Source organism: Mustela putorius, unplaced genomic scaffold (assembly GCF_011764305.1).
Source record: "Mustela putorius furo isolate JIRA1106 unplaced genomic scaffold, ASM1176430v1.1 tig00003834_pilon_pilon_pilon, whole genome shotgun sequence".
NCBI lineage: Eukaryota > Metazoa > Chordata > Mammalia > Carnivora > Mustelidae > Mustela > Mustela putorius.
In genome coordinates, this window is record NW_025421987.1 from 73,328,804 (window position 1) to 73,353,169 (window position 24,366).

At 36.0% G+C, this 24,366-nt stretch overlaps 1 protein-coding gene and 1 long non-coding RNA gene across 3 annotated transcripts in view; one reads left to right on the top strand and one right to left on the bottom strand.

Moving 5' to 3' along the window:
- The window catches only part of LOC106006187, a 101,573-nt gene that overhangs the window by 34,541 nt on the left and 42,666 nt on the right, over positions 1-24,366 (top strand). The window contains exons 2-3 of one of the 2 annotated variants that reach the window (XR_001180119.2): positions 301-716; positions 20,486-20,652. This is a non-coding gene — a long non-coding RNA (uncharacterized LOC106006187). The remainder of the gene's footprint in view (positions 1-300; positions 717-20,485; positions 20,653-24,366) is intronic. The other variant, XR_006609153.1, reaches the window with a different exon arrangement.
- SLC2A2 (solute carrier family 2 member 2) overlaps positions 7,583-24,366 on the bottom strand; it is a 33,087-nt gene continuing 16,303 nt past the window's right edge. Inside the window, exons 5-11 of the mRNA XM_004756574.3 lie at positions 21,488-21,603; positions 20,446-20,608; positions 19,764-19,951; positions 16,933-17,037; positions 13,593-13,694; positions 12,508-12,711; positions 7,583-12,421 (exon numbers count right to left, since the gene is read on the bottom strand). Coding sequence (XP_004756631.1) covers positions 12,221-12,421; positions 12,508-12,711; positions 13,593-13,694; positions 16,933-17,037; positions 19,764-19,951; positions 20,446-20,608; positions 21,488-21,603 — 1,079 coding nt within the window. The 3' untranslated portion in view covers positions 7,583-12,220. The remainder of the gene's footprint in view (positions 12,422-12,507; positions 12,712-13,592; positions 13,695-16,932; positions 17,038-19,763; positions 19,952-20,445; positions 20,609-21,487; positions 21,604-24,366) is intronic.

Genomic DNA, 24,366 nt, shown 5'->3' on the forward strand with positions numbered 1-24,366 from the left:
TGCATAGAACTATATACCAAAAAGAGTGAATTTTACTGTACATAAAATTTAAAACATCAGCTTAATGTTTTTAAAAATTTTGGATAAAATAAAAGGCAATGTACTTATCTTCTCAGGTTACTTGAGGATTTTTTCTCCATGTTTTCTGCCTATGGTCAGTTATCAAAGCATGAACCAAAATCATACCATTTAAGCCTTGTTTATTCTGTTAACTTTAGGTGATTTGCAGCAGAAGAGGAATATGCTAATCATCAAAATCCACAGATAATCCTAAAGCACAATTTTACCTTCTCTTCACAGTCTCTGAGCTACACTCAAAACCTCTTTCCAACTGCCAAGGAGGCTTGATTGAGTTTCAGCATTATTTCCAGACCTCTCCAAGTGAAGCCATTAATAATCAGTGAAATGGCCCAAAAAGAGCACTGAAAGGAACATGAGTTTCAAAAATCTGCTAACTGCATCATCAGTCTCTGATTGATTGAGAACTGAATATCAAGGCCATGGTACCTCTGCCTGTTTCACACACCTACAACACTCTGGAGTAGGAATGAACCTATAACAATGACATCAAGATATTGCATAACCCTAAGGAGACAGGGTGAAGCTGGCTCAGTCTGGAGCCGTGTTGGTTGTCATCCATCAATCTGCAAAGTCAGGAACATCCATAGAGCCTCTGACAACCAGATCCAGTTTAGACTTGTTTCCAAGGGACACAGGTGATTATTTTTATCTCCTAATGTTATAGTTTAACTAATTCACTAATGATTAAGGCAATTTGAAAGACTGAGCAGGTCCCACTAACTAAATGGCTGCTGCACTTTAGTTAACATGCAAGGGGTGTCCGCTGCCTGCAGCTAGCTAATAATGCATTATAATTAATAGTATTTGGAAAAAGTGTCCTGTCAGCAGGAACCCGGAGGTTGTTTTCCTAATGCTCCAAGATGATCTCCATCAGGCCTTCTCTTGTTTCATCAGATAAGTGATTGTGCTGTCCCTACTCTGATTCTTTTAATTCTAAAAGTAATTTGGTTCTAGTTCCAAAATCACAGAATTTTCTTCATTGAACTGACATGTGGGTTGCTGTGGCGATAAAAGTGAATAACCACCTTCTTATTTACTCATCTTCAACCCCACCTTGCAAAAGCACATCTATCTCAGCAGGAGGGCTTCAGCAAGCAAAAGCCAGGGGAAGTTAGGACAATGATTCATCCACCCCGGTATAGATTTCTTCATTTGCTTGCACTGCCTCATGCTCTTGTAATTGTTTTTTTTTTTTTTTAATTTCCTTGTATATAGGATCTGCTTTGCCCCACTATTCTTAATTGGTGCTAAGAAGACTATTTTGTGTGTTGGGAAACCAATCGTGAATGCCCTAGGCAATTAACTATTACATAACCTAACACCACTTTGCTGGAATAAGAAACAGATGATGATGAAATCAGAGCAGTTCAGTGAAAGCCAAGAAAATAATAACAAATAATTGCATGACAACATGGCCTAAGACCCATCTTCATCTTCATTATTATTTTTGGAAATTCAATACCCATCTCCAGATGTCCCTTCCCATCTCTGCCATCCGCCATTGCCCAACCACATTCCGGCACAGGGGAGGGATGAATGAGGTACATGTCCCTCACACCACAGATTCCAAAAGCAGAAAGCATCTAAATCATGTAAATATGATAGAACTGTCAGAAGGGGGGAAAATGGGAGATGAGTTATATATATATATATATATATCTAGATATATATATATATAGTGAAGTAAAAATCATTGTTCTCTTGGCTCTGCAATTGCATAAATTTTCATTTTTTGTCAAGTTAGAAATTAGATACAAAGAAAATCTCTAATAACTTTGGCATTGGGTCAGCTGGCAGAGAGTCTAGTTGTGCGGTCTGTGTCATGGGTTAGAGTGTTCTCTGAATGTCAATCAGGTCAGTAGTGTTAATAGTGGTTAATAGTGCTGTTCAGGTCTCCTGTTTCTTACTGATGATTTTTCCTCTACTTGTTCTCTGATTACTGAGAGAATGCTTACTGCAAAGAATGCTTACTTTGCTTAGCATTTTACTCCCTAGCTCCATTCATTCATTGCAAATGTCAAGATTTCATTCTTTTTTATGGCTGAATAATATTTTATATTATATATATACCACCTCTTCCTTATCCATTCATCAGTAGATGAGCACTTGGGCTGCTTCCATACCTTGGCTATGTAAATAATACTGCTGTGAACATAGAGGTGCATATATCCATTTGAATGAATGTTTTTGTATTCTTTAGGTAAATACAAAGTTGTTCTTTGGTTTTCTTTGTTCTTTGTTTGTTTTATTTATTTTTCCTTTAAATAAGTTTTATGCCCAACATGGGGTTTGCGCTTACAACTCTGAGATCAAGAGTTACACGCTTTACTGACTGAACCAGCCAGGTGCCCCTCCTACTTTGTTAAGTATTGCTTTTATGGAGTTGTGACTATTTCTGAGTTTTTAACTATATTATGCCAGCCTATGTATTTGTACTGTGCCACACTTTTTATAATAATTATTATTTATATTGCCAGAGTTAGCAAATGAAGACACAGAACACCCAGTAAAATTTGAATTTCAGATAAGTAATGAATAATATTTTTAGTATATGTATGTTCCAAATATTGCATGAGATTCTGAAATTCAAATTTAACTGAGTGTACTGTATTTTATCTGGCAACCCAAAAATCCACTATCTAGCCATACAGGTTCCCTCCAATCTTTCCCCCCTTTTAAAAGTGTTCTGTTATTTATTATATTTTTAAAGAGTCCTTTAAAAATTGGTGGATAGGTTCTTTGGGGAAGTATTTAAGTGTGATTAATGGCTATACCAACAAAAGAAAACAAAAATGGGTTACATTTCATTCTTCACAACAGCCCAATTTTATTTTATTTTATTTTTTAAAATTTTTAATTACAACAGCCCAATTTTAAAACATATTAATTCCCCCGAGGCTAGTTGGCCCTTTCCCTACTCCATCCTTCCCTTTTATCCTGATGGCAAAAGTTCTTTACCATTTGTCATGGACTAAACGTTTGTGTCTTCTCCCATTCCCTACTCCTTCCACTCATATGCTGAAAACAAGCCCCCAGTGTGACTTGGAGATAGGGCCTGTGAGGAAGTGATAAGGGTGATCGGAGTTTATAAGGGTGATACCCTAATCTGATAAAGTTGGTGCCCTTACAAGAAGAGGAAGAGATACTAGAACCCTTTCTCTGCTATGTGAAGACACAGCGAAAAGATGACTGTCTCCAAGCCTGGAAAAGAGCTTTCACCAAGGAAGAAAATCAGCTGGAAACTTAATCTTGGACTTTTTAGACTCTAGAACTGTGCGAAATAAATTTCTGTTGTTTAAACCATATAGTCTATGGTATTTTATTATGACAGCCTGAGCTCATTAATATACCATTATTGACTAAACTATTTGTGTATTATACAGCACATTTCGGGTAAAAAAAATTGGAAACAGCTATGTTTCAAAAAAATCCTATGGTTTAAGCAAAATTGTGCCATCTTCATTTTCATTTTACATACAAGCAAATGATTGACACTTTAGGAGATTACATAACCTACCCAAAATGACTCGGCTGTTAACCTTATATAATCAAGGCTGAACATTGGGGTACGATTGATTTCTTGGGGTTAGTCCAGGAATCATTTATCTCCAAGATTCCTTCCTGCTCTGAGTATGAGCTTATCTACCACTTTCTTTGCTGAAAAGGGACAGTTAATCTGATACAAGCAGCCTCAATTTTTCTACTCTTTATCCCAAGATGTTTCCATATCTTTATTCAGTTTTCACTTTCTCTCACCTTTCTGTCTCCTTCTTCCTAATATCACTACCTGTGATTTCTGTAACACACTTTCCCATGCTTTGCTTATCCTCCTCTCATCCTAAAATTCTTCCTCTATTTTTCTTTTCCTTTAGTCTACAAACACATTTACACATTTCCCAAAGTAATGAAACTTCATATTGTTTCTCAGATCACAGACCACTTTATCTTTTTTTTCTCACCACATATTTTTAAAAGAAGGTTAATTTCTCCCACATTTATTTTTATCCTATTACTAACATAATATACATGCACAATGAAAACAACTTAGACTGCATACTCACACACACACAATCTGAAATCCTACCACCCATGGATAACCACCAACCTCTGTTAACATTGTTCTCTCTCTCTCTCTCTCCCACTCTCCCTCCCTCTTTATACCCATTTCTCCCTCTTTATACCCCTTTTTACTTTCTCAGTCTCTCTCATCTCTCCAAAATCTATTGTTTATATATAATCTCATTTGCCTTTTTGCTACATAGTTTTTTTTAAGGTTGATTTACTATTTTAAATTAAAATGCTATTGAATTCTTTTTATTTTTATAAAATAATGCAAGTCTGTAATTTAAAGGTCAATAACAACACAAAGCTTATATTAAACCTATTAAAAAACTATACACAACAGTTTCTTGCACCATTCCTTTCCACTCATGCATTTCCATATAGATGAACACTTGAAAAGTTTGTAGCTATCCCTTAAAACTTTAATTTTTATATTCTAATTTATATGCTGTATTGCTCAGGGTCCCAGTAGAAAAGAGATGATTAAAGAAGTTTAATGAAGATATGATTTACAAAGGAGAAGGCCAAGTTAAGGAAGCAAAAAGGGATGAGAAAGCACCTGGGACTTGTATTAGTGGAACTAATAATAGTAGGATGCCATTATCAACTCTAGAATTGATGGGGCAAGGTCAGAGAAGCAATTACTAGAACACAATATGAACAGTAGGTGGAGGAGAGGGCCCACCTTCCAGAGTTGTGACCACGGGTAGAGGAACGCAGACACTGTCCAGCCAAGGGTGGGATGGTCAGAGCTATAGGAACCAATAGCCTACTTTCTACCTCTTCCTGTCCTCCTGGTTTCCGCTAATACATCCCATTAAGCAAACCCAGCTAGAAGCTAAAGACAAGAACCCAGATGATAGTCTGAAGAGACCAGCCTTCTGAGGCACAGTACAGGTTAGAAAGGGTTACAATAGATGTGCAAGAGCATAGGGAAAATTACCAGCACATAGGTCTATACTAATATTTTTTGCTTTATGAATTTATATGTTGACAACTATGATAATAATTAAGTGCTTTTCTCACACTTTCTCACCTTTTCTTTCTGTATATCTTATAGTGTAGTACTTTATAAATTTTATTTTGAAACAAAAATTGTAGCAATATCCAGTGTTTTACATAATTATGTAAATAATTATTCACTGCCCAGCCAAGTAGTGTACTATGATGTTTTCATTTTATAACATTCCCTACCTTACTGTAGCTCCACAAATTCATAATTACCCCATGTCTTCATTTGTATAGTTTTCTATGTGTTTGTCACTATTTTTTTCCCCTAAATATCCCAAATTATTCTTCATATGGCCAAACACATCAGTGAATCTTTCAGTTCTATTTTTCCCTGGAACATTCTTTTCCTTGCTTCAGGTTTAATCAGTTGCTTTCTTGGCCCTGATGCTAGCTCTTCACCCATGACTATGTCCTCAGATTCATCTTTCCTTCTTCCCTTTTTCTGAATTCCACATCTTACTTTCTTGTGGTTTTCTTCTTTGTTTTGGTAGAGTATACTATCTACTTGTTTCATGAGAGAAGGTGCAGAAGAGGTAAAATTTTGAGTCATGTATGCCTGGAAATATCTTTATTTTACTTTCACAGTCAATTGATAACATGTCTGGGGAGAGAATTCTAGGGTGAAAATCGTTGTCCTTCAGGATTTTATAGGCTTTGCTCCACAACGTTTTTAGCTTCCACAGTTGCTGTTCACATATTACACGCTGTGATGACTCTTGTTCCTTTGTATGTGACCTGTCTTTCTTTTCTTAATCTCTGGTGTTCTGAAATTTCATGGTGAAATTCTGGACTTTGTTTATTGTGTTTGACACACAATAAACTTTCAATCTCTTCTTGTTTTTCAGCTCAACTCAGCAAAATTCCAATATAATGTGTCTTTAATAATTTGCTCCCCTCTATTTTGTTTTTTCCTCTCTTTTGAACTCCTATTGTTTGGGTAATGGATCTTCTGATTTTCTAGTTTTATTCTGTACCCTGCCCCCACCCCAGCATTTATTTTGTGAATAACTTCTAATAACTGTTTTCAAAGTTGGAAATATTATCTCTTATTATGGGCAAAAGCATACACTTAGTACCCAATATGTGCCTAATATTCATTAGACCAGTTCTTTCCAAACACTTTTCATAATTGTCCTTCTCAGTGGATCCTGACTCTGCATGGTATGTTGCCCCAGAGTGTTAAACTTTTAGAGATACAAAACAAAGGAATACTTGGAAATAATGTTACCTGTGAAGCCTACCTTAATTAAGGTGGCATAAGAAATAGTATATTTTGGCCCAAGTTAGAATATTTCAAATTTGGGCTTTGTAGAACAAGATAATGACCACTTTTGTTTAGCAGACTTTACCCAATTATTTTCGATGTGTATTGCTCCTGAGGGAAAGACCCATAAAAGTACAGAATGTAAAGCATCTGTTCAAAATGGAGGAGACAGACTTATGGCAAGTATCCATGTGGTATTACTGGAATTCAAACATATGAAAGCTGTCACAGGAATGAGTATTAAGGTACTTACTGGAAGTGAAAAATTAAGTCATATAGAAAGTAAATCTTATTTGGAAAATTAATTTGACAGTGAGGACTGAGTTTGCCCACTAAGTTATTTATGATAGGTATTTCCCATGAATCGAGCAAGCTAAATCTAAGCTCTAATGGTTTGATGTAAATACTGCATGTGATCAAATAGAAGAGTTTTATTTTATATGTGAAAATATGAAAATTAGTATTTCATTTCTCCCAACTCCTTCTCAATATATCAGGTTAAGCAAGTTACATCTAAGTGAAAGATTTAGTAATATAATTAATAGTCTTTTATTAAATCTTAATAAAATCTTTTTGGTATACTGCCCAGAAACTAACTGAAGAATGATTATAACAACTGGATAACAAGTCCTTCAACAGTATAAGTTCTTTGATTACAGCAAAATTCAAGAAGAAGTGTCCAGTGGAGTTGTTAGCTGATTTTAAAGCTTATTTTCATTAAAAAAATGAAACATTTTTATGATTGATTTTTATGTGTTTTTTGTCTGTGGTTTGGAAATACTTTATGGAATGAATATTCCATTCCTAGAGTATTATTTATGAAAATAAATTTTTTTAGAAGATTTTATTTATTTATTTGAGAGAGAGTATGAGCTGGGGGGAGGGGTAGAGAGAAGGAGAAACAGACTCCCTGCTGAGCAGGGAGCACAATGTGGGACTCCATCTTAGGGCCCTGGGATCATGACCTGAACCGGAGACTTAAATTTCTTTTAAGATTTTATTTATTTATTTGGCAGACAGAGATCACAAGTAGGCAGAGAGGCAGGCAGAGAGAGAGGAGAAAGCAGGCTCCCCGCTGAGCAGAAAGCCGAATGCTGGGCTCCATCCCAGGACCCTGGGACCATGACCCAAGCTGAAGGCAGAGACTTTAACCCACTGAGCCACCCAGGTGCTCCCGAAGATAGACTTTTAACTGACTGAGCCACCCAGGTGGCCAAAAATAAAATTTTTTAATATATCTGTAATGATACAGTGTAATAATAGAATTTATGCTGAATACTCTTTAACAGTAAAAAATATCCATCCATTAATATTTTAATTGATTGAAAAATAAATAACTCAGGCTTATTATTGAGATGAAATTTAAAATAATGACTTTAAAAATTAATAATTCTATCAAAATCTGCAATACAAATTTTTTTCATTTGTGTAGTACTAATAATCATAAATGCTAACTCAGTCCAGAAAACAGTGTTAAACATTTTGACCTTTTTGAATGAGACATTTTTAAACAAAAATATTCAAATTATAGATAGTCCTGTTGCAGAAACTCAGAATCATCAAAGAATTGTTTTAAAGCATTTAAATTTGTTTTTTGGGATAAAATTCCTTGGGGAAATAAAAAGGAAATAGGAGAATAAAGAATGCGGTAAAATTTCCAACTGCTAATATATATGTATATATATCTCTATTTACATATATTTTAATGGTTGCATTAACAAATAGCAATTAACAAATTAAATAGTAATTAACAAATTACTATTGTATTTAAATTCCATTGGGTAAATAGAGCACAACAATTTTTAAATATCATCATATGCTATCGTTTTAAAAATCACACCTTTTGCAGCTAAACAAAAATTGTAAAGGTCAACTTAAAAACCACTACAGTTTTTTTTCTATTTTCTCTTTCATACTGTAACTATTTGTTTTAAACTTTTATCCCTTTTATGAGAATGCAAGGGATTGAGCATATAGACAATGTTTTCTAAGTTTCGTGTCTTTCACAAAATTTTAACAAAGTATCTTATTCACAGTGGGAGCTCAACTAAACATTTACTGAAGAAATTATTTTTATTTTATCAAAGTGAGTCGGTTGTTCTTACCTAGACTTCAGGTTAGTTTTTCCTACTCTTGATAATAAAAACAACTGCCTAATGGAAATAAAATTTGAATTTAAAAAGTAACTCATGTGTTATCTTTAAAATGAGAATAGGAACAATACCATAAGAAAGAAACAAGGATATGTTACAGTAAGCCAATATTAATTTTCTTAAATGTGGTTATTTTTTATATAAAATAAAGCAACACTTAAGCATTCAGAAATGTATTTATTGACATAAAACTATAGTGTATATATATCCCTAACTAAAACCAGTCTTTTCTTAATGATTCTTTCTAATGTACACCAAATTAGAAAGCAGTAAAAAACACCAGCAGATGGCTCAGAGTGGCTGGCAACAAATCTTTTCTTCTCAGGTCACTGATAGAATTGTAATGAAAAATTATATATTCTTTTATACTTTACTCAGCATCTCTGCTTAGGACACTGTAAGAACAAGATATTGCCTAACATTGCCTTATTTGCTGCATATGCTATAATCCAGCAAGAAGTAGCTTATGCACGCACACTGGTTTACATGTATATAATACTTCTGCAGTTTTTGAGGATTATCAAGAAGGTTTGGTCTTTTTCTGTGATTATAACTTGTTGAATTGCATTTAAATATACAGCATTTTACTTGTACTTAGTATTATTCAAGAAATATAGAAACCTTTTAAAAAATAACTTAGGTAAAAACAAACTTTAAAAATAAAATAAAAACTCATAATCAACTTGGAAATGTCAAGTTTGGGTTTAAGAATTAGATAGCCTAAAATCTCTATTATTTTTTCACCATTCCTTTGTCATTGTGAAATTGTTGCTTGAAATGAGAAAATGTTATCTTGAATTTACAGAATTTCTTGTACTCAAAAGAAATTTGGAAAAAAATTTAAAAAATTCAAAAAGAAAAGAAAAATTTGGAACTGTCAATATATATGACAAACTTTTATTTTAGCAGTATCTTTGTGAATACTAATTCTAGGTAGCATTTACTAAGCACCTCCTTTTATACCAGGAACTCTTCTTAGCACTTTACATTTAATCCTTACAACTCTCTGAGGTAGGTAATATTATTGTGCCTCTTTTACAAGGTCCTCAAATCAAGTTTCATGGATGGCAAAAAGCACACATGGGGACATTCATATCCTGGGCTTCCTGAGCTGCTTATTAGACTGTGAGCTCCTTGAGGAAGAAGGGGGCAGAGTCTTAGCGTATCTCAGTGCCATCACATTGCTGATTGCATAGAGGAGAAAGATCTTCTCTTCATTGAGAAGATCCTTTCACTGGTATCATGACAGTGGGCAATAGCTAGGTGTAGCAGGTGAGTGACCAGACCAAGAATTGTAATCATGCATTGAATAAGCTAAGAAAAATCACATTGTTAGGACATTAGAGTATGAAAAGACTTCCACAAAAATAATAGAGTACTATGCAAATTAATTATTCAAACTCACATCTGATTTCCCTACAATTGTATCTAATTAACCAGTGCCAATTTTCATCCAGTTGAAGACCAGGGAGTTTCTATTATGTTAAGATAGTTCCTTTGTCTTATAAAGCTTTAACAGTTTCTTACTTCACCTTAAGGTTTCTTTTCAACTCATTTGTATCTCTGCAAGGAAAAAAATATGGAATGGAAACAATGTAAATGGTTTCAATTTCTCTGAGGCATTAAACTCCAGGCTATGAATTTCTGGTGTTTACACGTTAGTTGAAATAAGTAGTTAGAACTTGAAAGTGGTCTTTTGGGTTCTTTATTTAAACTTTTACTACTTTATTTTCTTAGTAAATGAGATTGGAAATAGCAATTTGATTAAATCACATTCATCACCTATAAAAATGTTAAACTTCTTTATCTTTTAACTTTGGGCTTCTCAAAGACCACAGGCATCCTGAAGAAGAGGACAAGAGCCACACAGGAGCCATTCTCCTGCTCTTGTCCATTCAGAGTCCCCACAATTTTTCTAGAGTTCACAAGCTGGCACAAAAGTCTTTTGAACTATTTAAACTCACTTTAACTGTGTCCTGAGTCCTAAGTAACAATAATTTATTCCAAATTGATCCAAAGGAAATAAAAAGCAAAGTGAAAAGAAATCATTTTATGTTGTCTGGACTGCCAAATTATAGAAAGGTAAAACACTCTGGGGGGAAAAAAAAACAAGTGTTCAGCATTTTTTTCCCCTTCCGCACATAGAAAGTACTTTTTAAAAAGTACCTTCCTTTTATCCACATTAAAGCAAACATAAAAAGGATGGACTCTGCTCCACTTTGTGGGGAAAATAGCCTGGAGATACTTTAGCTCCCTGCTAAGCCTTTGGTATCCATCAGAATGTATTTCCATAGTTGTAAATTGACTATAAGTGAAAGTCTGTTAAATCATCTGTGCATTTCCAATTTGCCTAATAGGTAAAAGCACTTAGAACAGTGCCTGCCACATAGGACACAGGAAATGTTAGCAATAGCAATAGGACGGCTTAGATAGCATCCATATACTGCCATGACAAAGAAGGAACATCAAAGGGAATGACTATCTAACCAGAAAAATTAATAGGGATTTTGATCAAGTCTGAAATTGAGCATTCATGAAGTTTTCAGGAACCCATCTTTGGGATTTCTGGCATCCTACTCTTTCAATTTGTCTTGAAACACAAAATAGATAATGTGTTTTAACAAACAGAGCAATCCTTGATTTCAGATTTCCCTCAGACTGCTCTAACTTATTGAGAGTTTGAGGAGATATAAAAATGCCCAGCTTAATCACTGATTAAATGTATTTTATAAAAAATACAGCTGAGGAAACCAGGCTGTACTCAGTTTAAAAGAAAACTAAAATAGAGCTCAGAGGACTGAACTAGCAAGGAATTAGCATATGTTTATAATAGATATTAATATTAACAAGCTATATGACTAGATAGATATTATAATAGATATTATAGAATAGATATTATAATAGATATTAATATTAACAAGCTATATGACTGGTAAAAATCTTTTCAGTATTTAATCTTATAAGAATTATTTGGTCATCAAGCAAAGGAACTAACTTTTTTTCTGAGTCCCAGATTTGGTAAGCCTACCAAAAACAAAAGTTTTTCTTTATGAACATATATTAATATACTCAATAAACCATTCCACGTGAAAAGACAGAAAAAAATAAAATTTTAAAATAAAAATTCTAATAAAGAAAAGGCTAAGTGGGAGAAAATAGAAAATTTATCAATTTTAACATGGACCTTATTACCAACTAGCCAAAGCTCCTTTAGTATGAGGTCTGTGGGTAAGAAAATGCAAACATAATCATATTCAAATATGTAAATGAGCTGCAGCTTCAGGTTTCCAGTCACGTGCTTAATGAAGCAATAACATGATACATTGGAACTGCTTTCATTTTAGGAGAACCTCATTATAAAGAATAGAGCTCGAACACTATAATGTACTTGCTCTTTGGTGTAGTAAAATAAGCTAGACTTTTTGGTTCATTTAATTATAGAATCTTACTATCAAAAATAGATGCTCTAACTTAAAAAAAAATACTTTCTTTGGTAATTTTTGATGACATTTCTGAGAAGAGCCCATAAAAGCTCTCTAAAAAATAAAACAATTCTTTAAGACATAGATATAAAATTCTCAAAGAATCATCAATTAAAAACACACAACTTTCTTCCTGTTTCTGTTCTTGTCAAAAAAGCAGGTTATCTTTACACAGTCTCTGTAGCTCCAAGGAATTCCATTTCCACAGCAGCTTTTGGCACTTTAGCTGAGCTACTCTTCTTTCGGAATTCTGCTGCAATTTCCTCAAAGGACTTTCCTTTGGTTTCTGGGACTTTGAAAAATGTAAACAGAGTAAAGGCCAGGACCACTCCAGCAAAGAGGAAAAACACATAAGGTCCACAGAACTTCTGCATAGAGAACAAACAGAGTTCCAATTAGCAGCTGTTCTACTCCATCTCTACTCAGCAAATTTGCACAATAATAGACTGCTTACCGCAATGTATTGGAAACACAGAGCTACAATGAAATTGCACGTCCAGTTGCTAAATGCAGCTATTGCTAAAGCAGCAGGCCGTGGTCCTTGACTGAAGAACTCTGCCACCATGAACCAGGGGATGGGGCCAGGCCCAATCTCGAAGAAACTGACGAAGAGGAAAATGGCTACCATGCTCACATAACTCATCCAAGCCAGCTTATCCTGAGGAAAAAACAAAACGAAAATAGAAGTGGAGTTGAAACTATTGGCTGCTGCTTCTTTTAGCTAAGTAGACTCACTGAGTTCAGAAGTGACATAGCTCTGTTCTTGATATGTTTATGTGTAAAGAACTACAAATTATTCTTGTTTGAGACAAGTTTATTCAAGTCTGAGTTGTGCTTTTAAATGTTTTGAACTCTGTTAGAGGAAATCCTCTGGATTAGATTTTATATGATTCTCAGTCTTTTCCTGTGATAGAAGCAAGGCAAGAATCTAATGACCTTTGCTCCTATTCATACCAAGATTGCTAGACAGGATGCATTACCCTCCATGAAGTAGTGGACGAAGATGCTGGGTTGGCAAAGGCCTGGTACTTGTCCTAGGTCACATAGGTAGCCAAATGACAGAGCCAGTGTTAGAACATGAGCAGGGCTGACCCCAGAGACTATACTCTGACCGTTTTGCAACACCGCCTCCCTTGGCAACAAGTGCAGTTTACTTTGTGAAAATAAAGTCTTTAAACCCCAAAAGCTAGTTCCCCTTTTCTTTGCATTTCTCCCTTGTATTCTATGCTATTCCTCTGGGTTTATGTCATAAGTCAAACTCATTGTTTTTTAAGATTTTATTTATTTATTTGTCAGAGAGACAGAGAGAGCATGTGCACAGAGGGGGAGCAGCATGCAGAGGGAGAAGCAGGCTCCCCACTGAGCAAGGAGCTCAAGGGACTCGATCCCAGGACCCGGGATCATGATCTGAGCTGAAGGCAGATGCACAACCAACTGAGCCTCCCAGATGTCCCTCAAATGTTTTTACTTACAGAGCCTGGAGCACAGTAGGGCTATCATGTGGTAACCAAATACCTCAGTGCAAAAATCTACACTTACCAGTAGTATAAGTCCCAGGGACATGAAGATGGCACAGACAAACATCCCACTCATTCCTATTAGAAACAGAGAGCGTCGCCCTGCCTTCTCCACAAGGAATACCTGAGAAAGTTTTAAAAACATACTGACTTAAATAGTTTTTACTGCCAAAGAGGTCATTTTAATTTATACAGCTGGAAGGAGGCAGTTCTATAAGCCCATTTTACAGATGTGGAACTGAGTTGGGGGGTGACTCTTACCTCAGGTGGCAGAACTGATCTCAGTGATAATTAAAATATACCTGCTTCAATTAGTCACAATCATTTGAACAGGCCATTCTGAAAGAACCATAACCTTACCATCACTCTACAATTATTACTTGAGAACAATATTAGAGCCTGTACATCTCAGGTATCTTTCAGTAGATTTCTTAAACATTTAAAATGGCTCTACATAAAAAAGGACATTAATTTATCTTTTGATAATTATCCTATTATAAGTACAATGTTTTGTGCACTGCAGAAAACCTACACCTAAAATAGTATAACTGTTGGGTTGTCAATCATTCTCATCCAACTTTCTAATTGCTTATACAGTCAAATTACAACAACTCACCTGGCAACTTACAGAATTTATCACTTTACCAAATAGATCTGCATTTTTCTGGTGTTTCTAAATGTATTTGGTGCTGGAAGTGAATTATCCATTTGAAAAGATAAGACTTTAAAGCAAAAGCTTAAAGTGCTTTCTTATCCTAATTTAGGAGATATGTCATTGATGCCTTTGGGTCTGTGGACCTTTGCATTAATGGTTAACATTTATGACTAGCCAAGACCAATATTTGTTAAACAGACTCTTCTTACTTGATCCTTGGGATACTGCCAGGGTTGGTGAATCACACACAGAAATTATCTGTCATAATTTCTCACTTCAATGAGTAAATTGGCTTGGCTCATAAATCTATCAGTAAATCAAGAGCAATCTAATACCCTTGAGCTTTGCCTCTGAGAATATCTGAAACATTTGTTTTCCACTATAATGAAAGCCCCTTTCATTTCAGAGACAATACATATTTGGTTTCAGATCACTTCAGGATGATGAACCAACAGCCCACACTTACTATTGAGAAGGTAGTATGAAAAACACCTCTTGCCCAAGTTCATAACATTTCTCTATATAATTTGTAAGTATGACTTTCAAAGTTGACTTGATGACACTATGTCAAGCTATCAAGAAAATAGAAGCATTTCTTCAGGAATGAGGGATTTTACTGTTTCCTCTGTTTCTGAATAATTTTTACTAATAGGATAATACATTCTAAACTCACTCCTTGAGGGTGGAGATGTCTGCCTGACCAGAACCCTTGTCTTTGCCCAAGACATATGTATCACACAGATTCTGGATTCTACTGCTTCTTCTCTAGACCCATCTGTGTCCCTGTTCCCTCCATGTTTCTTCCTGTTTTGTTTTCTCTCAAGTTTACAGGCCCTCTTCTACTGGCCCATTAGTGTGGAAGAAAATGTGAAATGTGGAAACATAATTCAGCATGGAGTTAGGAAAGTCTTTCTTTTCCCAAATACTCATTCAGAAAAAAAATTGATTATGTCCCTTCCAAGTTGGTGAAACATTAATATCTTATCAGTGCATATTCCTATTTGTGTGTCTTTATTGGAAAGGCTACACAGAATTCAATAACATTGGTAATTTAGAGGAGAGGAATTGGGTGACCAAAGGACTATCCTTTTTGTACTTTTTGATCCTTAAAACAAACTTTTCAAAAATAAATGTAATTAAAAATTTTAAATGTTATCTATAGCCCTGGAGGGTTAGACAGATGATTAGAGCTGATTTTAAAACTGTCACTCATCTGTTCAAAAACTTTCATAGAATTAAAGGATAAACTCTAAAAGCACATATTTAAAATAATCAAGAAAACTTTTTGAAACAACTCCTACTCCAGCTGGGTTGGGGGGAGGGGGGCAAAAATGAAATTCTGTATATGAATTCTGAATGCCTATAAATGCCTTTATAGGCATTTGCGATTTGGTTTACCCAATTTCGACAACTTGTTGTTTTACATACCTAATCCTGTTACATATAAAATGTTTTAAGCATAATCTCCATATTAGAAAAATATATTGAAGTAGGATTTGTAAAGAATATATCTCAGGAGACAAAAGAATGTGAGTAGATTACATCCCAGTAGCAGGCCTTCATCGATTTTGAGTGGCCTTTTGGCTTGAACAGGCATTATCTCTAAAGCGTGCCTACAGAACTCCTGGTGTTCCCTTGTTATCTGTTCTCCCTCTTTCCAAGGTCCAGCACTGTTTAATGTAGTCTGGACAAATCTGCTTTTTGATCTAGGTAGCTAGGCTGTAATTTATTGACCACCCTAAGGTAATAGTTAAAAGTCCATCTGCAGAGAATGAAAAACAAGTGACTAAAGTATATTGAATATAACATGGTGACCAACATTGGAAAGCACAAGCTTTTTGAATATCTTGTATTCAAAGATAAAAATAGGCCCAATATTCTTCATTTTTAGAGTGAATTACGTGAGTTGGGAAATTTTAGGGGCTTTTTGTTGTTTGTTTACTATTCTTAGATTGTTAATCTGTTCTTAGATTATTTATGTTAAATATTATTGTCAAGATACTGAATCATTCATTGTGTAAGGCATTCGGTCTTGAGAAGACTATGTGACCTTTCTTCTTGTCAGAAAAAAAATAACATTTCAAAAGTAATAACATTTCAAGTTATACCACTTCCACTCCATCTGTTATAATATCACACAAATTTTTATGCATCACCAGAAGTTATGGCCTTGTGAGCTATCTGGAACCTCTCTCCATTAACCTAATATCATAAGAATTTGCTGAGTCTGTTTAACCATGTTACAGGCATAGATATGTTACAGAAGGCCTTATTTTTTTAAAGCATTTTTACCAAGACATCAGGATAAAAAAGAATTTCAACCATGGAAAGAGAAGAACCTAGGTAGAAGACCCAATATTGATAGAAATGACACATCACCTGATCCCAACAGATGTAAGTACAGAGCAAAGGAAAAGGAATCCAGCTATTTACACAAGGAAGAAGTCCTCTGTGCCCCAAGTCAGTTATTAATTCACAAATGAGTGACTAAATGGCATCCCAGCAAATGGGGACAAGCAGTGATCCATCTGTTCAGCTATGCTTAGTAGTATATTTGCATATAGGACTCTTCCCATGACCCACTTGGTTCTATACACCCAATACACATGAGCCATTAATTGCTGGTTGCTTTTAGATCACAAGGTGCCTCCCTCTGCCATTTCTGAACTGAGGAACAAGTGCATATTTATCTGGGGTATAAACTCACAGAGAGAGCCGTGAAAACCATGTTGATGGCACCAACTCCAATGGTTGCATAAACAGGTTGGCTGATTCCAGCTGTCTGAAAAATGCTGGTTGAGTAGTAAAAGATCTGTAAAGTAATAACAATTTAGCTTTAATCAAGAATCCTAACACTGATAGCTTGAAAGCAAGAAATATTTTAAGTTGTTTATTTTTAGTAGTTTCTATGGAACCATGGTCCCTAGAACACCCTAAGCATTTTATCTGTCCTTTCCTTCCAGGCAGTGAGAAACCACTATCAACCTTTAGTGTTTGAAACTGATTCCTTGAAGTTCTCCTTAAATTTAGCTGAAAACTCTGAATTTACATTATCTTGATATATATTTTTTAATTTTTAAACTCTTGTTAAGGTGTAAAATACATACAAAAGTACACACAACATAAGTATACAGATTATTTTTCACAAACGGAACACACCTGTGCAAATAGCACACAGACCAAGAAATAAATCATTCCCAGTCTTCCAGAACCCCCCAGAATATCTCCCTATTTTTCCAAGGAAGCTCTTCAACTTCTAACATCATGATAAATTTTGCCTAATTTTGTACTTGCTATAAATGGAACCACACAGTGTGAATTATTTGGTACCTAGTTTCAACATTACCTTTGCAAGAATTATCCATATAGTTGTGTGTATTTGTACGCTGTTCAATATCATTGCTTAATATTTTTTTATTAATAAACCACTATTTATTATCCAGTCTACTACTGATGGGTATTTAGGTAGTTGTCATTTGGGTGAATATGAATGCTGCTGTTAAGAACACTCTAGTACAATCCTTGTGGTGAAATATGTACACATTTGCATCTAGGAATAGAATTATTAGACCATAGTGTATTTATATGCTCAGCTTTGAAAGATACTGATGAATGGTTTTCCAGAAAAGTTGTGTCAATTGACACTCTCACCAGTGTGTATAGGAATTCTGGTTGTTATTGCTTTTAATCCAAAAATTTTCACTAATCTCAGCGGACATGGAGAAATCCTCAAATCTCTCTAATAGCCTTTATTATTAATTGTGTTTTTACATGTATAATGTTTTTTTAAAGATTTTATTTATTTATTTGACAGATCACAAGTAGGCAGAGAGAGAGGAGGAAGCAGGCTCCCCACTGACCAGAGAGCCCAATGTGGGGCTCGATCCCAGGACCCTGGGATCATGACCTAAGCTGAAGGCAGAGTCTTAACCCACTGAACCACCCAGGCACCCTATAATGGACTTTTTAAGGCCATTCTGTCATCCTTTCTCATTCCTTCCCTATTTAACATGTCCTGTGCTGGCATCTCTTCTTGCAGATAGGGCTAATGGAGAAGGACTGTACAGATTGTGCTCAGTGAAGAGTAGCTTATAGCACACTGCACACTGTCCTGCATTTTTAGGCTGCCCCACAGCCTCAGTTCAACATTTCCTGGATGCCTCTAAGTCAGGAACTGCGATAGGAGCTAAAGCAGGGAGGTTCAGAATGACTACGTATGGTTCTTTTGGATACACAGGCAGAGCTGGAAAAAGGATACATATCTGGTCTCCAAACCCTGAAGTTACATAGAGTGTTAGATTAAGAGGGATATCAAGGACCCATTAAAGGAGGATAGAGATGACAGGAGAGAGTATTCAGCTTGTTGAGTGAGGTTCAGGTCTCCTTTTGTTTCAACAGGTAAGAATTACATTCTTTACCTCTCCCAAGGCTCTGCCCATCCACAAGTCACCCCCTTATGGATCTGTGATTAGCTCATAATAGAGGAAGCCAAAACCATATTTTTAACAGCAGTAAAGGAGGGTAAGTGATTTTTAAAATCTAGTAATTTTTTTTTAGCAAATGTTTATTTTTTTCTTCTAATAGCTAATTGCCAGTAGAACAGTTTTAGTCTGTGTAATGCAATGATTTCAGTTCAAAACCTAAAAGCTAGTGAAAACATACATTCAGTATGGTTTTCAATCATGTCTTATTTATTGCCCTTACTCCAGTGTCATGCCAGTTCACACTATTATTTCTTTTGTATGCTGGCTCTCCAAATAGAGTGAAAGTTTCTTGCATGGCAGGAAACTTCTTTGCAGCTAACTATTTGGTGTTATTTATTTATTTATTTATTTATTTTCAAGTAGGCTTCACATCAAATGCAGGGCTCAACGCAGAACTCAATCCAGAACCTACAGCCCCAAGATCAAGATCATGAGTCTGATGCTCAACCAACTGAGCCATCTAGGCGCCCTGGTATACTTTATTTACATAGGTAAAACAGGGTAGGTGCCTGGGTGGCTCAGTAGGTTAAGTGTCTGCCTTCAGTTCAGGTCATGATCCCAGGGTCCTGGGATTGAGCCCCACGTCAGGCTCCCTGCTCAGCGGGAAGCCTGCTTGTCCCTTTCCCTCTGCACCCCCATGCTCACTCGCTCTCTCAAATAAATAAATAAAATCTTTAAAAAATAATAATGATACATAGATGGAGGGAACTATGGACTAAATCCTAAATTTGCTACTCAACTCTAGTAGAAGTCCCCTGTAATTTAGGGTGTTTTGGGGGGCATAATTATTCTCATTTTCCCTCTTTTGAATTAATTATAATTTTTGCTTATTACCTTCCATATTAATAGACATACAGTACCATTGATTATTGACATTTTTTAAAAATTCTAATCCAATTTTAGAAAGCAGATGCGGCAAAACAAAGAAAATTAATGCTCAATATGTTTTTTATAGTAAAACACGATGTCAACATTTTTAAATGCCTTTTAGCTATTTAATTTATGCCCCTTTCTTCCCCTATTTTAGGGGGTTAGAAAGTATTCTTAAACTTACCCCATTGATTCCAGAAAATTGCTGAGCCATGTGCAGCATCAGTGCTACTAGAATAGGCTGTCGGTAGCTGGAATTGGTGAAGAGCTGAATTATGGAGACTTTCTGTTCACTGGATGCTTCTTCTTTTTCTTTTCTCATCTCAGTGATGTCTTTGGTGACATCAACACCTCCTCTGAGTCTTTTCAAGCCTGCCCACAAATTGATCAAGTCGACACAACTCAGGTCAAAACAAAAGTAAATTTATTTTTGTTATGTTAATGAAAGAGCTGTAGTTCAGCAAAGCCCTTTCTATTGCTTTACAGCAGGAGTGTTGCAATTCTTTTTGTAAAATTAGATCCTGTTTTTAAATTTTGAGGAAAACATTTGACTTTTATCTAGTGACAAAGAAAACTCTGATCTTTGTTATCATAGAAGAATGATGCATGTAAAAGTCTTTTAGAAGCCTCTGGTTGAGTCCAATACCCTGCAGGTGGGTTTCCTATTTGGGCTCAAGTGTTTATGGGTTTGAAATGGCATGTGTGAGTCATTTGAAGTGATCTTGCACATTCTTTTTACATGTAATCATTGACTTCATTTAGAAAGTGCTCGTACCAACTTGACCAGTAAACATTCATGCACACTGTATTTCATTAGCTGATAGTTCCAAAACAATAGGAAGAAAAAAGAACATCCACAGACTTACTTTTCTTTGCTTTGACTTCTTCATCCAACTTGATGTAAAGGTACCTGGGACTTTCTGGACAGAAGAAGAGCAGCAGAGACTGGATGATGGCTCGCACAGCAGACAAACCAAGAAGGATATGCCATCGCTCATGATTGCCCAGGATGAAGTTGAGGCCAACAATCTGAAAAGGCAGGGAGGAAGCATGGCAACTGCACAATACTTAAGGTCTGCCTTCTGTAACCGTTGTTGAAAGTTATTTAATAGTGAAACCATTTGTTGAAAGCTATTTAATAGTAATCCCTGACAACTTTGACTCAAGTATGCCCAAAGCAGAAACTATTACTAGTGTGTCTTACTTCACTAAATTCAGGACTATGTGTTTTACAAAGAGTTCACCAAGGTTTATTTTCATTAACTTATATGGGTCATTTAGGATGGGAAACAACCAAACTTTTAAGAACACATTTAAAACCTAAAGCAACAACAAAAATCATGTGTAACTTTAGACCCTAAAAATTTCTTCTTCAACTACCCAGAAAAATAAAATGGGATTACATAAATAGAACAATTATTTTAGTGAGAACCAGATTTATCGTCCTATTGCAGTGGCTTACCCTTTGGATAATCCTAGGTTAGGGGTTCTGAGGACTCTGAGTCCTTGGGATAGAAGAGAATGATAGAGCCAGCTGAACAAAAAATTGCTATGGTAGTCATATACATATTAATTGTCTAGGTAAGGTGCCCAGAACAAAGGAAATCCAAGCAGTCAAAAATGTGGTTTCCTATTTGAAATCTAAACAGAATAATTAAATTCTAGACTAGCTCCTGGAGTTCAAGACCTGGCATGTTGGGTCATCTCTATTGCCAGTCCTACCACAGATCCAAGGGGAGAAGTGAGGAGTGGAGCAGTAATAATATAGCTTTGAGCTAAAAAGCCCAAGTCTCTATAGCATTCCCATTCCCAATGGTGGAACTAGTTTTTTCCGCTCTGTCAATCTATCAGGGAGGGAGAAGCTGGATAAAATAGAGGATGGGTGAGGTAGGGAATAGGAGTTTTTACCTGACTAATAAGAATGCCCGTGACAATGGCCAGCTGGTGAAGTGTGCCAAGAGCACCCCTGAGTGTGGTTGGAGCAATTTCACCAATGTACATTGGAACCAAGCCTGAAATTAGTCCTGCATAAAACATGAACATAAATGTGAAAGTGCAGCCAGGACTATTTCAATAACAATAATTTGGTTCAAGTATAGCCAGTATCCTGATTAAAAGGACATTTCAGAGTCTGTTGGAAGAAAGACCCCTTGTCCCCAGTAATAGACACAGTTTATGCAAAGAATATTTGTTGATAAGACTTGATTGAAGTTGTAGCTAGATATAGGAATAGAAAGAAATTCATAGCATTCCTTATTTAGTTAAAACCATTTAAAATAGACTCTCTACATCGTAATGCCTCAGATTGTCTTCAGAAAAGAGACTAAAGAATGCTTTAATAATATTCTTGGTCTAAACTCATGGTATTAAAGGAAGTTAGAACATATCTAAGCCAATCTCTTTACTTGATAGAGGTCAGAAACAGTTCATCCAAGATCATAGTACAATAGAGCTTTAGCATGAGAACTACAAGCCCTGAGTCTCCACAGTGTGGAAGTGCCTCAAGGTCACTGTTAAAGTGATGAGGGAGGTGTGGACGGGTGAGGAGGTTAAGGAATTCAGGGACTCTTCCTTCAATTACTCTAACCAGAGCAACCCAGCTTCTTTAATCTCTCCTAACAGTGGGCTTCAGAAAAGACTTTGGTGCTTAAAGGAATACCAAAAAATTGAAAAGTTCTAGGCAATTCTGCCTTCTATAGCTTTCTTAAGCACAGATGTCATCAGTCATGTTGGAAATGGTGGAGTATCCAGCCATTTGCTGAGTGCATGAAATGGTCAGACACTATCAACAAGCAAGATTGAATGCAATGTTTAGCATTTTTTTAAAGAATTTTAAAAATAAGGCTTGTCAGAGTCTTGCTTTTAGACAGTTTGTTTATAAAATAGAAATGTATGGTTTTTGTGTAAAAGATGAATGTGGGAACTGTTTCAGTATGTTTTTAATGCTTTAAAATGTTCTTAATAGCTCACATGAACAGTTGCATGATTGATGTAGCATCTGAATTTTGGCTGACATTTATATGTGCCTCTAATGTGTGGTCTGTTGATCTTAAATAAGAAAAAACACACTTATTTGTCCCCTTTTCAGGCTGTACTTTCTGTGTATTACCTCCTATTGTATCTCAAGAACATAATAATGTAGATAAGATCACAGGTCTGAATTCACACAAATTTAAAGTAAAAATGTATATCCTATAATTTTTAGCAATTTTAATGCTCAGAACAGAACCAGGCGTAATTTTAAAAGATTGTTGGGGAGTATGAATTACTTGGCTATGCTAGTGATAGGTAGCTCCACAATGTTTATAACATTTCTTTTCAATTTTCTCAAAAATATTTGTGATTTTTTTCATACTGTATTTTTTAAAATGGAGAGAGAAGAAAGAAGAATCATGATTTGGACCTCCTTGATAGTGTTATTCTTTGCATTTTACAAAAGATCCAGTTAATATATCTAAACCCAGGCAGAGAGAGTGCCAGAATTAATTCCTTCTGAGTCTAAATCTCTCCACGTGTTGGTTGCCTCTTCACCTTAATAAAGCTGTCCTTACTCTCAGCTATTTGTATTAACATGGAAAATAATGAAAAGAGACTTTTAATTAAGTTATTAACTTCTGGCCCTTTAGAATTTTGTTTAGAATTTTGTTTCAAGGGATCATTGAAGACACAGAAGCTACAGTCTTTTCTCTTTGCAAGTAAAAACTATAAACATTTTATACATTGTTTGTGCTCTTGTACCCTCCCCTGGCCCCAGTGCTTTGAAAGACGGTTCTGTGATTTGGGACAGTGGGTTAAACCTTGGCTCCAAACCATCACCATCAGGGCTTCACTGGCACTGAGAATCTAAAAATTTGGCCATCTTAAAGATTAGGTGATCCTTCCTTCACTCAGACCTCTGCTGATTAAATTCGCTTCTGAAAGTTTGAAACTTCCAAAAGTTTGAAAAGCTGTTTCTAAGAACTAGTGATTCCAGATACTCAGATGTTAGGTTCACAAGGAAGGGGAGCAATCCTTTGTCCATTATGAACTCTTCTACCAGCTGCTCCTGCCTGACTCCCTCTCCCTGAGGTCACACCACTGTAATGCTTCACCCCGCCATATCTGGAATCCATCCACTAAGGGAAGGAGAGACAGAGACCTAGGTGGCCAAGTAGGCCACAAGAGCCGAGTTGGAGGTTCTGGGTGTAGCAGTGTGCCACTGTCTTCAGCACAGCTGGAGCAACAGCAACAGCTAGCTTTTCTCGTCAGCTGACTGGAGGCAGATTCTGTGCTGAACGTTTTACATGCATTCTCACAAGGGCCCTACATTGTAGATACTATCTCCTTCATTTAACAGAGAAGGAAGCTATGAATTAAATAACTTACCTGTGATTATGCCACTAGAAATTGCCAGGAGCGAGAAGATCGTTTCATAACTCCCACTTACTGGTCGCAAACCTCCCTGACTCAGGACTTCAAGTTTATGCTATTGCCTTTCCCTTTTGTGATGCCATCTCTGGCTCAAAAACTTCCCTGCATGTTACCAATCTGCCTTTAAAATAATTTCCAGGGGCGCCTGGGTGGCTCAGTGGGTTAAGCCGCTGCCTTCGGCTCAGGTCATGATCTCAGGGTCCTGGGATCGAGTCCCACATCGGGCTCTCTGCTCAGCGGGGGGCCTGCTTCCCTTCCTCTCTATCTGACTGCCTCTGTCTACTTGTGTTCTCTGTCTGTCAAATAAATAAATAAAATCTTTAAAAAAAAAAAAATAATAATTTCCAGATGTGTGTGTGTGTGTGTGTGTGTGTGTG